The sequence below is a fragment of the Opisthocomus hoazin genome, chromosome 7 (assembly GCF_030867145.1).
Source record: "Opisthocomus hoazin isolate bOpiHoa1 chromosome 7, bOpiHoa1.hap1, whole genome shotgun sequence".
In the NCBI taxonomy this organism is placed as follows: Eukaryota; Metazoa; Chordata; class Aves; order Opisthocomiformes; family Opisthocomidae; genus Opisthocomus; species Opisthocomus hoazin.
In genome coordinates this window covers 56,591,003-56,605,881 of record NC_134420.1, presented here as the reverse complement: position 1 = coordinate 56,605,881, position 14,879 = coordinate 56,591,003, and the positions used below count along the sequence as shown (strand labels likewise).

At 46.6% G+C, this 14,879-nt stretch overlaps 1 protein-coding gene across 1 annotated transcript in view; it reads right to left on the bottom strand.

The window, feature by feature from the left end:
* RIN3 (Ras and Rab interactor 3) overlaps positions 1–14,879 on the bottom strand; it is a 79,559-nt gene that overhangs the window by 47,987 nt on the left and 16,693 nt on the right. Inside the window, exons 4-5 of the mRNA XM_075426205.1 lie at positions 3,917–4,103; positions 119–233 (exon numbers count right to left, since the gene is read on the bottom strand). Of these exons, the coding sequence (XP_075282320.1) occupies positions 119–233; positions 3,917–4,103 (302 nt within the window). The remainder of the gene's footprint in view (positions 1–118; positions 234–3,916; positions 4,104–14,879) is intronic.

Below are 14,879 nucleotides of genomic sequence, written 5' to 3'. Positions count from 1 at the left end.
TCTGCTGCTGGCCGCAAGAGGAGCCTGCTCATTGTGAGTGAGATTACATAAATGCTGGTAATCACAAGAGGATTCAGTACGATAATCAGAGCAAGATCAAAAAATGTAAAGACCTTACTTGATTTTTCTTCTCTAACGTTGTACTCCAGCACACTGGGAGCCTCATTCTGCGCTGGCAGGCGGACTGCAAGAACCATGTTGTTCACATTACCCTCCTTCCTAACCAAGAATTTCTGAAAAAGGAGAAAGGAATCAAGAGCTTAGCTACCTTATGTGAGCTTCTGAACTTTATTTTAGGTCATTGGCAGTGAAGTTTTTTATCAGTACAATCCACCTTTAAATGATCTTATTTTAGCTTCATTCCACTTGGTTGAACTTTACATGACAAAAATAATGAATAAAGGGACATTTCATCTGGGTGAAATTCAGACATGTGGAGGACCAGCAAAATTTCTGTCCATCACTGATGTCCCACTTAAGCATAAGGCAAACTGTTTCACTAACTGAAGAATATAAAGCTGCACTCACAATTTGTCAAGTGATATTCCTCACATAAACACCCTAAATAATGGACAATTCACCCCAGAATGTCCCAGTTCAGGTCTAAAGCAGTGAAGTCACTTGTACATTGAGACGGAAAGGATTCAAGTGTACATGAGTGGAACATGAGGCCAAAGGCTCTGGTGGTCACAGCGTCTTACGGTAGAGTTTTTTATGGGACCAGAAGATCATTCAGGCTGGCAGAAACCCCAGGAGGACTCTCATCCAACCCCCTGGGCAAAACCTTGAGGCCAGACCAGGTTGCTGGGCTTTGTCTGGACAGGTCTGAAGAACCTCCAAGGATGGAGGCTGCACAGCCTCTCCAGACAACCTGTCCGACCAGTTACTGTCCTCACAGGGAGAAAGTATTTCCCTGTACCCAGTCTCGAACCCCTCCGGTTTCAACGTATGCCTGTTGCCTCTCGTCCTCCCACCACATGGTGCTGAGCAGAGCCTGGCTCCATCTTCTCCATGACCTCCCTGTACGTACCAGGTGGCTGCTGTGTGGTCCCCCTGAAGCTCTCTCTCCCTCTGGTTGAACAAACCCTGGTCCCACATCCTCTCCTTGGTGGGTCTGTGCCCATCTTGTTGCCTACCACCCCTGCAGAGCCTTTCCCACAGAGCTGCCCAGCCAGGCAGTGCCAGCCTGGATCTCCGCTGGGGAACTGCCTTCCTGGGGGCAGTGCTTTGCATTTTTCCTGGTTGAATTTCAGAAGGTTCCTGCCAGCCCTGTCCCCCCAGATTGTCTAAGATCCCTCTGAGTGGCAGCACTGACTTCAAGTATATTGGCTGGTCCTGAAATCACAAAGCAGGTGCGGTTGGAAGAAACCTCTGGAGATCATCTAATCCAATCCCCATGTTCAAAGACAGATCAACTACAGCAAGTCACCCAGGATTGTGTCTTGCTGGGTTTTTATTATCTCTGAGGATGGAGGCTCTACAGCCTCTTGGGCGACCTGTTCCAATGTTTGATCATCCTGACAGTAAAAAACCTTTTCTTAATGTTTAAACAGAATTTTCTGTGTTTCAATTTATGGCCACTGCACCTCATCCTTTCACTGGATACCACTAAGAATGGTCCGGCTCAATCTTCAGTACTCCCTCCCATCAGTTATTTATACACATTGATAAAAGGCCTCTGAATCTTTAATTGGAACCAGTAGAACCACTGTAGCTATAAGTTCCCACCAATGGGACCAGTGAGATTTAAAAAGAAGAAAGAGGAAAGGGGAAAGAAGAGGAAAGAAAAAAAGAAAGTAGAAAATAGGAAGAACAAAGCAATAAAGAAGAAAGAAGACAAAAGAAAAAGAAAAACAAAAAGAGAAAAAGTACAAAATTAAGAAAAATAAAAAAGAAAATGGGAAAAAAAAGAAAAAAGGAAACATTTTTATTCTTTGTATTGTGTGAGCTCCTAAGTGTGTTTCTAATTAAAGCTCATTGTCAAGGATATTTTTAGGTTGTACCTTGAAGCTGCAGATACACAGTAATCTTCATCTTTATCTGTTCTTTGATACCAGATTTTGGCAGGAGAGAGTCAAGGTATTTTTATAAACACTGAATTAAAAAATTGGGCTAATTCTGGAGTCTGGATATTAATATTAGAAAGAAGAAATGTGAGTTGATAAAATGATTAATCAATTACAATGCAGTGGAAATCTACCAAGAACTCATTAATTTCTTGGACCGAGAAATTAAAAAAAAGCCAGGACCATTCTCTGCATGAGTCCCAGTCATAAGGGCATCCTCCTGTCACTTCGAAGCACCCATGCCAAACACGCTGCTTTGGAACAGCTTTGCAACCTCACACAGTGACATTGTCTTAGCCTCTGCCGTTCAAAAGAAATTGAGCCCTGCAGGCTAAGGTCCACCAGCAGCACAGAGAAAATCCATGTAAGTGCAGGGCAAACAGCTGCATGCCTGAAACACAGGCCTACTTCTAACTCAGGGCAGTCCCCACCTTCTTCATCACAGAAGGTATCTGCAGGTAGGAAAAGGCCATAGAGGCTCTCCCTTCCCCAGGCCTTACCACCCAATGACAGCACGGTCCCTCTAACCCACCTCGAGAGACTACTGTGACCTTGGGTATCAGACAGCACTGTCTCACATTGCATCGGTCAAGTGCTTCATCTGAAATTAAATTTAAGCAACAAAAGAAGTGAAACCTGGAAATTAATCACTTTGCTTTCCTGATCAGCACAACTGATTGCCGGCTCCAAAGGCTAAAACTGGACCCTTGCTGTTCAGGTAAGAGGGACGTGGGCTTTCTGAGCTGCACCTAATGCTACTGCCCGGGTCAGGACTGGTATGCAAACCAGTCTCTTCCATTTTCACCGGTGGTGGGAAAGGCACGGTGCTGATTCAGCTTCAGGTGGGCTCAGAGTGGGCAGGAGAGCCTGCCCTGGCTGTGGAACACCTCTGATGTGTCAGCTCTTCTCCTGCCTGCTTCGAGCCACAGCTGAAGAACATGCCCGAGGATGGTGTGAGTAGAAGGAACAGAGGCAAGATCTATCCCCAAAATAAATGGGGAATAGTAGGGAACAGCCCTGCCTGCAGGGAATGGCTAATGACTGAGGAGGCTTGGGGCCACATGCAGCTGTGTCAATAAAGGTCTCCCTTTACAGTCAGTGGAGAAAAAAACAAAGAATAATTTGCTCAACATCTGGTTCAGGGTGAGGCATGCTGCACAGTCCAGGTTGGCCAGGTGAGTCCCACTGGAGGTTGTCACTTGTCTGTGCCAGCTTTTAGCCCCGGGATAGTCCAACTCAGCCAAGGGACAGGTCCAAACCTCCTCGGAGCGTGAGTGAATTCCCTTTGTGCCCTGGCATCAACTCCGGTCGGTTGCACCTGCCCTCCCCGGACCCAGCCAGGACACCTACTCCCTGCCACGTCTCGCCTCTGAGACCCCAGGAGTGAGGAGCTCCCTTTCCTACAGAGCTGTTTTCCTCAAGCAAGCTCTGAGTTTTGCATGAGTCTGCCATCTTCTAACACTGAGCTTATGGGGACCAGATGCCAATTATTGCCATAAAAACTACTTCCAGCAGCTCCTAGAATTTAATGGCCTTTTCTTCAGGGATTTTTTTTATTGCTCCAAATTAGGATAGTCGACATACCTGTGGGTATGGTGGTTAATGGGAAGGCACCTCGATCAATCTACATGCTAAGTGAATAAAACCAGAGACAAGATTTCTTGCTTCCCCAAAGCCCTTAAATCTGTCTTGTACCATTGCAAGTGGCTAAAGCACCAAAAGGTAATGGAAACAGAGCGCATAGTCTGCCAAATACTTTTGCTTCCACATGAAAAAAGCACTGCTGTCCTAACTAGCTCCACCAAGGACAGGAACTGTTGTTGTCTGAACCAAAACCGCTTTGGACTTACCCCTGCTGTTTCTTTGCCAAGTATCGCCCCAGCCCTTTCCTGGTTCATGTTCAGCTGAAGCCAGACGGGACAGGTCTTGATGAGTTTATCAAGGATGCTGATCCCTGGAAGTGGGAGGCAGTTTCGCGGGGCAGTGGCCTGACAGAGATGTGTCTCTTTTTCCTCTTCGCCGGTATCTGTGATCGGGCTGAAACACAGCAAGGGAGTCCCTTGTAAGCAGAACTGCAAATGGAAAACTTGGGGATAGCGAGGACTGTAAATGCACACACAGAGGCACTCACACACCAGGAGAGTTCCTCGAGGGCATCACACTACAGACGCCTTGCTATGATAGAGGCAAACCGGGTGCACCGACCCCTCCTAAGGGTGATGCACACCTGGGTTTCAGACCAAAGGCTTGCAGGGTGCTTTGTGCTGTTGGTTTCAGCTCATCTATCTACATTGCCTAAGCACAGGTACCCAGAGACAGAGGTAAGGGATGCACAGAGGCAGCCAGCCCTGCAGAGGGTAGAGCATGCCTGTCCCCTGGACACCCCTGCAGCTGAAGGGTCAGAGCAATGCTTCATGGCTTCAAAGGGAGCACTGCAGCAGAGAGAAGGGGACACAGACCTCTCCAGCAGCCCGGAATATGCACACACCAAGTCACGGTGCCTGTCAGCATCCCAGGTATGCTGGGGCCAGGCAGCCTGCAGTTCACCCTGTGACTGTGCCACTGTCAGCACTTCCCTGGCCACGCAGAAGCTGTGATGGGCACCGGCATGGTATCTCGCCCTACTCTCAGAGCCCCTCGGAGGAAGGCTGCCAGCAGTAGCCAGAGGCACTGTCAGCTGCTCCTGCTTTTTGGCAGCCACCCTCTGCACCCCGCTTAGGTAGTCTACAAAAAGGCAGACTAAGATATCTCACTGCTTAAAAATAACTCTGAGTGCTCCCCGACTCCACTGACGCATCTGTGCTGGTGCTGGCGGTTGCAGAGGTGGACGCTCCTCCACCCCTGCACCCAGGGAGCCGTCGGGAGCTGCTCATAGGGAGGGGGAAATTCTACACCTCCGCTGTCACTCACAGAGTACAGGAGAAGGAGGGTGTGTTAGGATGCATTCAGCAGCAAGCTATCCACTACAGAAGAGGTATCTTTGCTGGTTCCCAAAGACTGGTCTGCAGCAGAAGAATAAGCCAGGGTGCAGCCTCGCAAACAGCCCCACGTTGCTCAGTGCAACCCAGCAAGTCCTGCAGGACAAGACTCAAAGGATGCAGACAGAGAGAACCTTCTACCTGTGCTGAGGGAGGGGAATGGGAGGGAGCACAGGAGAAACATCAGAGGGACCTTCAGGAGGGAGGAAATGAAGACTTGCTTTCCTTCTTTCCTGCCGCATTTATCATTTTGGCCAGTCCTAAAGACGTAATTGGAAGCTCTGAAAAGATGCATGGGAGATGCTGAGTGACAAGAGAGGGGCCATCCTGTGGCACCATGTGTTAGCCATGCCCACTCACACCTCATTTCTCAGAGCTTATTCTCAGCTGTACAAAATGTAAGATTACTGAAATTATGCTGTTCAGAATATTGAAGATCTGGGACATATTCTCTTTTAGATTCCTGTCTGATGAGAGACACAAAGACCTAATTCTATTTATTTTTAGTCCCTGCAGTCTAATGGCAGACTGGTATTAAATTCTGGTTTCTAGCTATGGCGCTGATTCAACAAAGCATTTATACATGTGCTTAACACTGCAGTCAGTGGAAACACTTGTGCTGAAAGATCTGGTCTTAAGAGCTCTACTGGATAAGGCTACAGACATGGATACAGGCCTGTCATTCGATTAACAGATTTTAAAAGAAAATGTAGAACACACAAAATATTACGTTTTTCTGTACCAGTTTTGCTGCTTAGATGTCAGAGCTGAAAAGAACAAGACTCTCACTTTTGATGTAGCATTATTTCAAGTCTTTTTCTTTTCCCTTTTATTTTTAACGATACAGATCTTTAAGTAGTACATTTCAAGTAACATCAGAATTAAAATACTAAAAGAGACTCCCTTCAAAGGCCTAACCTAACACAGCATGCTTATCTCAAAAGTTAGTTTTTTGAAAAATAAGCCTATCAAATTCCACAACCAAATGACATTTGTAGTTGATTTTTATTTTCCAACCCTGTAGAGACAGCTTCCTTAGAAAACACATTTTTATCTGCAATCCCAGTTGCTGGTTCAGAAAATTAGTCCACAGAATCTTGATTTTAATCAATCCATTTTTGAGATCATAGTCAAGACAGTAAGAACAAGAACTGTGCTTAAAAAGGCAAACAGAAATAAGTGAGACACTTTCTCTTCACTTGCGATAAAAGCGCAGCTTGTCACACAGGTGAGGAAATTTCTTTTGGATGCAACAGCATATGAGTTTGATCAGTATAATTTGAACATCTAGAGTAAAATAGTGGAGGGCAGCTTTCGGAATGTAACCTGATTCACCTCTCAGTTTCTTTCTTTACAGTAGAAACCAAAAGAAATACCTAGTAATCATGTGAAAGGAAAGCATGTGTTGGATGGCAACATTCATACTCGATAACGGGAAACAAGTAATGACCTGAAGGAAAAGAAAGGTTAGTTATAACGAAATATTCCGTAACGCTGTTAGCAAAAGCTACTCCCCAAATTAGTCACACAAGCATGAATCTGATCTTGCCAATGATGCGTGAAACCCAGACCAGGAGGCGGCCAATGCTGACAAAGCCTTGCTGCGGCACCAGAAGCTGACATGCGCTGCAACAGCTCCAGTGATGCTGAGCTTAGTTACCCATTAATTCTCCAAGGTGAAAAGAAAAGGGCCAGCAAAGCACTGATGCTCAAGAATCCCGTTGCCTGGAGGGAAATGAGGGATATCAACAACGGCAAGGAAGTCATACAAAGTAGCTTGGACCTGGTGAGCATCAGGCGTGTAGTGACGCGGGCATGGTGTTCCCCGCAGGGGGACCCAGGCTCGATGCAGGCAGAGGCACCCAGCCCTCGGCTCCCTCCGACTGGCACATCATCTGGACAGAGTCCTGCTCACAGCAGCAACGCGGGTTTGGCAATAAGAACAACAGACTGGTGAAAAAAAAACCAGAACTGACCTTCCAAAGCATGCGGCTGTGCAAAGAGCCCAGCATCTATGTTTGGAGAATGGATGAAAACCATAAAATCATTCCAAACTTAGACATACAAGATAAAAAATGAAGAGTCTGAAAATATTTGTCTTAATGGAAACATCTCACAGTTTGTGCATACAGGGTGTTTCAGTGCAGGTAACTAAGGGCAGTGGGTGAGGCTGTTTGGCAGAATAGCAACCCAGCCTTTTGGGGACCCTCAGCGATGAGAGCCCTGGTGTGGGCTATCCTCCCCTCAAAAGCCAGCCCAGCCCAGAAGTAACTAAGCAGGCTATTGTACCCGTACAGAGCAGGGAAAGGACAGCTCAACAAACGGGGAGGCTTTGACAAAAAGGAAAGTCAAGAAGAGTTATTAGCGGGATCATATTAAAACAGGGGAGTGGTAGGCTGGGCGCTTCCTGACAGTGAGTTATAACAGATGACAGATAAGTTCCCAAGAGAGGGCAAAGAGGATTGCATTGCCCAGATCTCTTAAAACACCATGTTAAGAGCAGTAGCAAACACTTTATTGAGTCAAATCCTTTGCTGGCTAAGAAACGGGAGTGAATGACCTAACAGACCTTTTCCAGCTGTAATGCTGTGACCCATGACACACCAGCTGACGCAGTTATGGCACTGATGCTTGACTTCTTTCCTGGGCACAGCTGTCATGAAGATCCAGATGCCAGGCTGCAGGAGTGCTTAATCCAGCAATTTAATCTGGCTCCGCAGTAGCTTGGTAACTGCACAGAGAGGAGGGAGCCCAGGAAGCTCCCAGGTCTTGCTGTGCTGCCAGCTGAAGGGATTTGTGGGGCTGCCATGGTGAGCAGCCATCCTTTGCTATTTCGCTCGCTTAGAGTGTGCATCAGATGATTCCTGAGCTCAGAGTTTTCAGAAATAACATGCTGTTTGGCTAACTCTCTCCTTCTTCTCTTGCAGTCCTGCAAAACCCTCTGACTGATATAGGCAGGTGAAAAGCTGGTCCTAGAGCTGCCTGGTTTTCATTTTTTTTACTGAGTTCTTACTGCAAAGTACTTTCAAATCCTGCAGCCGCTCTGCTAAATTGAACTCAGCTGGGATGCAGGGAGCTGTGTGTTGCATACAGATTGGCAACACAGATTAATTAATTGCACAGTGATTACATTCACACACCTGCCCCAGTTTGGCAGAGGGTATCAGATTGCTTGGCTGGAAGTAATAATAATGACAATGGTGATTTGATTTATTGCACATTGACTGTACACTGAAGTAATGACACCAGTGTGACTCATTGCTTTAGAAACGAAGAGCCATGCTTGCCAGCTGAATATTCTGAGAGATCATCAGAACTGCAGGGGGATATAATCCACTGAATTTCATGCAGGTGCAGGCCTGGACATGCCTTTGCAAGGGACTTCAGAAATATTGCCACAAACTGGCTGACACTACAGGCTTCCTGGCTCTACCATATAGGCCTGGTCGGTCTGAACTTCCCCGAGGCAGCTGAGACATAGAAATTGTGTGCAACAGCAGCAGGGACTGACAGATGAGCTGGGACAGAGTTTCCAACCATGTCAGCCCCCATCATCCTCATCACTCCCACACACTTGCAGCTTCTGCCTGTCACCAGAGCTGATCTAAGAAGACGTATCAGGTATTATTAAATCTGAATCTTAAATCAGAAATCAAATGGTCTGTAGTGCACCAATAAATAAAGACTGGGGGCCTTAACATTCTTTAAATAGACCAGGTGTAAGAATTAGGAGCTAGTTTTTTATCATTCTATTTTATTGCTTTTGTTTCTCCCCTTGAATATTAGAAGACATCAAGAGAGAGCAAGAGTTTGCTGTGCTCTACTCAAGGAAGGAGATGCTCTGGTATATTTGTATTTATACCAGAGCAGGCACCACAGGTCTTAAAATGTGTGCCAGCTGGCTTGCTGCTGAGGGAGAAAGATGGACAAGTGGCCATAAACTCCATGTGCCAGGTGAAAAGCAATTTTTTGCACCAAAGCCACCTGGTACCTGAAGGGACACCATTCAGGACAAGCCAGCTTGTGTCTGAAGCTCATGTGTGGAAACCCTTCACGCACAGCAACACAGTTTGCAAGGAGCATGTGAGGCAGGAGGGAAAGACAGAAGCTCCTGAAGCCAGCACACCAGTCCCAGTGGAAGAAGATGGACAATGCTGATAATTCCTGTGGTTAAAAGAGAGAGCTGGGAGCACGGGGCTTTGTGGAGACGAGTCAGATGATGGTGCTGAGATTAAAAGACTGACAGAAAACTCACAGCCCTGTTTTACATCCCGTGTCAAAACCCACCCAGTTGGACTTGGTTGCAGCGCTCTGTGCCACTGGTGATAAAGGGAGATCTCTGTATCCCTTTTTTTCATAGCCACCTTCCTGATGAAAAGAGCATGAAGTTCTGAACCCAGCACACTGGAGAAGGAGTAATCAGGACTACATGAGTAGCAGTGAAAGAAGTGCAACATGGTTTCATCAGTTTGACCCTTGCTGCACAAATAGCTACCTACACTTTCCTTGGTTTGAAGTTGCTTATTATTACATAGACTTGGTCAAAACCTTTGTTTGGACACATGTGAATTAATGTGCTGTTCCTTCTAGTTCACTGGGAAAGAAGTTATGCAGTGCCCCAGCTAGAGGACATCAAGCTTCATTTTGCTTCCATCTTAGATGTGGTCATTTCTCAATGCCTTCTCATTATTCTCACAAACCAGCTGATCTTTGCTCACTTGATCAGTTCAGGTCAAACTAATCCAAGATGGAGGAGAAGGATTCATTTACTTTCTGGATCTGGCTTGGGTCACCTTGGTGGATTCTCATTTCTTCCTTCCTTCCAACGCATGGTGGAACTGAGGCACTGCACCCAGCCCAGCTACAGGGAGAGCTCTGTCATCTGTAAACTTCTTGAGTCATCTCATCATAAAACAGAGTAATAGGAAGAAGGGAAGGCAGCAAGGTGACAATGGAAAAACCCATAGCACAGCAGCTATCTTTGTCTACTAAATGTTAACACTGCCTCACAGAAAATTTAGGCTTTAATAAATGCTTTTTCATAACAGAGCCAAGAGATCTGACAAAACTAAACCAACAAATGGGAAAAAAACAAGAAGAAAAACCCAAAAAGCAGAAAATTAAGTTCTTGAGGTCTTCAGAGAACACATCCAGCTGATTGCCACCTTTTAGTCAGAAATGAAAAACAAGTTTCTTGTTGTCTGATAGGTGAAAAGAAAGGGAAATTATGTCAGGTGTTAAGAAAGCCATGGGAGCTTCCTGCACAGTAAGGTTCTCCAGAAAAACTGGATAAGGGAAGCGACACAACAGGCTCAGTGTGCCCCATGAAGCAGGCTTGCCTGTTGAGTAGCCCTTCCTACCTTGCTGAATGCTGGTGTTATTGGTCCACCTTGGTGACAAACGCGTAGCTCAGGAAGTTGGGCTTCTCAAACTGCGGTTTGTGGACAGCTTGTGGTTGGCAGAGCACTTCCTCTTGCTCACTGCTCTCCTTGTTTCCACTCTACTTTTATGTCCACCCTTTGCCTGTTTGGTCTTCAAGCTACAGTTGATGCTCTGCATGGCCAGGCCTTTCAACTCAGCCTGGAAAGCACCATGCTTAATAGCCAAGGCAGCAGCTCTTCCAGCTGCTAAAAGGTGCGGCAAACCAAGGGTCTCCTAAATACCCTGACACCTCATAGCTCAGCAAACCTCCCCGTTCCCCACCTCCTCTACTTTCTGTTACAGGCGCCCTCGATTTCAGCAGTGAAGTTTTGCACCCTGCAATTGAAGGCTCGCTTCTGTGAGCTTTTCTGTACCTGCCATGGATTTCCAGGCTGCCCGCCTCTGTGAAGGCTAGCAGGGCTCTGCACACACAGACTGCAGGCATCCACCTCTCACCAGCTGGACCCTGCCTGCTCATGTTCACATATGTTTGCCAAAGCGGAGAAAGTCGTCACCCTGCCTGGGAGCTCCACAAATGGGCACAGAGGGATCAGGTGTGAGACAGCTCATCTGCCCTTAAATCAGAGGAAATCACAAAAATGAGCAAGTGCTATTATACTCCTGGGGGAAAGAGCGTAATGGCCACTTGTGCAGGTGGAAGAATGCTAATTCATGTTCCATCTATGAAGTAGTAAGTGGCCACAGACAGTTTTCTGCTCACATATGACACCAGGTTGCTGTCTTCTACAGTACAGGGCTCAGTTTGAAGGTCTGACAGATCAGCATCACACTGAAGTAACTGTGTGGACTTGTACTGCTGCCTGCAAAGCACAGCAAGGACAGCTGAGCTATGTTTGCTGAGCCACAGGAGTAGGCTCTATGCAAAAACACAGGGCTTGCTGGCAGAATAACTCAGCTTGCGCTAAGCTCTGGTGCCCTGGCTGCTGCCATTACCAGGTTTAAAGCTAACAAATGTATATTTCCTCATCGCTGCCATCACACAGTCAAAGGACACGACCTCAGCTTATCTGGATTTTGAACTGAGCAGAATCTTGCCCTCGTTCAAAGGTCAGGAGTCAGGTCAGCTCTGAAGAAGACTTGCTGGATAAGAGTTACTGATATTGAGAGGGACATGTAACCACTGTCACTCCTCAGAGTGCAAACCTGGTGATTAAGACTAATGACCGTTCTCTTAACCACATCACATTATCACAGCAGCATAGCCAAGTCTCTTGGGAGTGGAGAAGGAGGGGGTACTTGCAGCACCCAAGTAAACCACCCAAGTGCAGCAGCTGTGTTACCTGCTTGGGTTTCTGCTGTAGTCACTCAGAGAGAGCTCCCATTGCAGGGGTGCCCATCTCAGGTGTCGGGGGCCAGCTCTCATCTCCTCTAGAAGAGAGCTGCTCCTGCAACTAAATTGCTCAAGCTTAGTTGTAAGTGCCTACAGTGAAGAAGTGGCAATACCCCTGTCAAAGCCTCTTGTTTGACCCTGTCAACAATCTTTCAGCTCCCATGTGCTCCCAAGCAGCAGGGAGGTGCAACTAGAAGTTCATTAAGCTGCTAGCTTCACCATGTTTCCTAGGTTCATTAGGTCTGTCCCTCCATTTATATACACAAAGGTATGTGTATTATAAAAAACTGCATATGCATAAAACCCCCAAACAAAATACGAGTTTATTCACATTACTGCTAGTACCCAGGTCAGCCCTACAAACAACAAACAAGCCACCTCACACTCACAGCCATGACACGGGCAGAAACATGATAAAAACCAAACATCCAAAATTCCCTGAAGGAAGAGGCCTTCTTTCAAAGCCCTTGTTTTTCTTCAGTCTAGCTGTCTCCTGCATTCATTAATGCAGAAGATAATGCAGATGGTATATGCTGCCTGTGGCCCCGGAGTGGACTGGGGCTGCTGTATCCTACTGGTGTAACATGGCTTGGCTTGTGTTCCACTCACAAGTCATACTGCTGTCTTTCTGTAACCTTGCACATAGATATTTTGCATCAAACAATTTGTCTCAAAATATCTTATCAACCGTCTTTCTCTTTTTACTTAGTCAAAACATACTTTTGCAAGTCAAAATAATTTTGCAAGTTTTATTAGCCTACTCCCTTACTAACAAGACAGTTGCTATGTTAAAGATAAGCCCTTCTCCCCTGTATTCGTAATCAGAGCTTCTCAAGTCATTTGTCCTTTGCCTGTTTCAAACCCAAATTCTTCTCCTAGGAATTTATATGATTTATGCTTCTGCAAGGCCCTTTCACTGCAAAGAAGAGAGCTTCTGAAACGCGGGCCTAGCCAGGAGTCATTTCTGGCCAGGTCAGAGGAGCCAAAGACAGCAACATTTTCCTTAACAAAAAGCTGCGAAAGTGTTTGCTGGGTAATTTAACTCCTCCAGAAAAGCCTGTGAGGTGCAGGAACCAGAAGCAAATGTTTGGAAGAAGAGAAGTAATTTCCCAAGCTGTAAGAACATGAGGAGGTCACAGCAGTTCCTCACCTCTGGTGTCAGTGCACCAGAAGGGCACAGCAGAGCCACCAGCTGGGCAGGAGGTGGATGGGTCTGCTCTGCACCTTTGGAAAGCGCCGCAAGAGTTGGAAGCCCAGAGCACCCTGGTTTGACTGCTGGGCCGGGGCTGCTGGCAGAGGTTTGGCCCTTTCCCAGCTCATCTGGCCAGGGAGGAAGACAGGAATGAAAACCCGGGGAATGCTTTTCCGTGTTGTACTCACTTAACAAAGAGAGGAAAGGGAAACGGAAAATAAAGAGGAGGGAGGAATTCCCAAATTCAGACTTCATTAAGAATATACTGTGGTTTTGCTTCAACAAAACTATTCTGTTGCAAACTCTATATATTATAAATAATTTGAAGCTCCATGACATGTCAGAGCCAAAATCCTGGACAAAATATTAAGGGAAAGGTCAGACTAGTTAAAAAAAGCAATGGCTTTCCTCACCCTGTGAGTGAATTTAGTGTAAACATATGAGACACACAAGACACAAGATGCTAACCACACAGGCTTGCATAAAGCTGAGCAGTCTTCACTTCTTCTAAGAAATACCTGCAAACGCTTATCTCAGTCATGATTTGCAACTAGACATAGCCATTTTGCCATGGGAAATAAATCCACTGAACTTTCATCCTGCGGTATCTCAAGGAGCAGAGCACAGGCCTCAGAGGTCCCCCCCTCTCGTCAAGGCACCATGCAAACGGTCTTCAAACCAGCATTCAGTCACTGACCTACAGACTTACACACGAATATTCATATTTTGGGTAAGATTTCCTTTCAAGTTCAAAAAATATAAATATCTAAATCTGTGAACCTACTCTTTGTCTGTCATCCCTAAGCCTTAGTCCAGCAACTTCACACTCCTCATATTTAATTTCGACTGGGCACTGAAGAAACGTGTTTATTTCTTGCTTTATGATCTGATAGGATCTGCATTCACACTGAGGCAATGTTAGAGATCCGCCTTCCTGGGGGAAGGCGAGGAAGAAGAAAAAGGCTTTGTTGGGGTATTTCAGGGATATGGAAAGGTGGTGAAAGCGCATGGTCCCTCACAACAAGGATGAGAGAGGTGTTCTAGTTTGTTGGGCTAAGTTGAGCAACCTGCCCTGCGGCTCACCACCTGTGCTGGTGGGACGGCCTGGGGCCAAAGGACTGGTTAGTGGAGCAGCGTCAGAAACTGCTGAAATCTCCCTGCAGACCCAGCTAAACCATTGGCAGGACCTCAAGCTTGTTCATTTAACAGTGTCTATGGTCACTTGGTAACTAGGGCTACGACGTAAATAAATCATCAGCCAAAGTCTGTGGGTTCACAGCAGTTTAAGACAATCCAGAACATGGCTACCTTGGTCACGTCCTCCCCATAAGTGCTGCATGTCCTCCCCATCAGTGCTGCACCCACGCCCACCTCCAGGCTACCATTGCTTGTCTGACCGGGGGCAATCTGACTCAACGGCCGGAGGGTGGAAGAAGGTTTGTGCTGGACATAGCTCTCTGGCCTGGCTCCCTGCTGAGCTCGGTCAGGCATGAACAAATATTTTACTTGGATTCAGCCCACTGGCACCAGTCACCCTGAATCAGTCCCTGGAGCTGCTTCTTCTCTGGTAAGACCAGAGATCCTCATGGGTGCACACATTCCTAAATGGGATGCAACAATTCAACACCTAAAGTTAGGCAGGGCAAATCCAAGCTTGACCTAGATAGCTAGGTCCAATAGCAAAGGGAGATAACAGAATGCCAGTCCAAGCGACTAACCCCTACCACCCGTCCCTATCACAGGCTGCTCTTCACAGTGCCCCCCAGACGATCTCTGCCACGGTTTTGCTGCCCAGAGGACTCATCCGTGCTGGGAGGATAACACAGTCACTTTTGCTTTTGGCTGGAAAAGTTACCGATGAGATCCAGTCT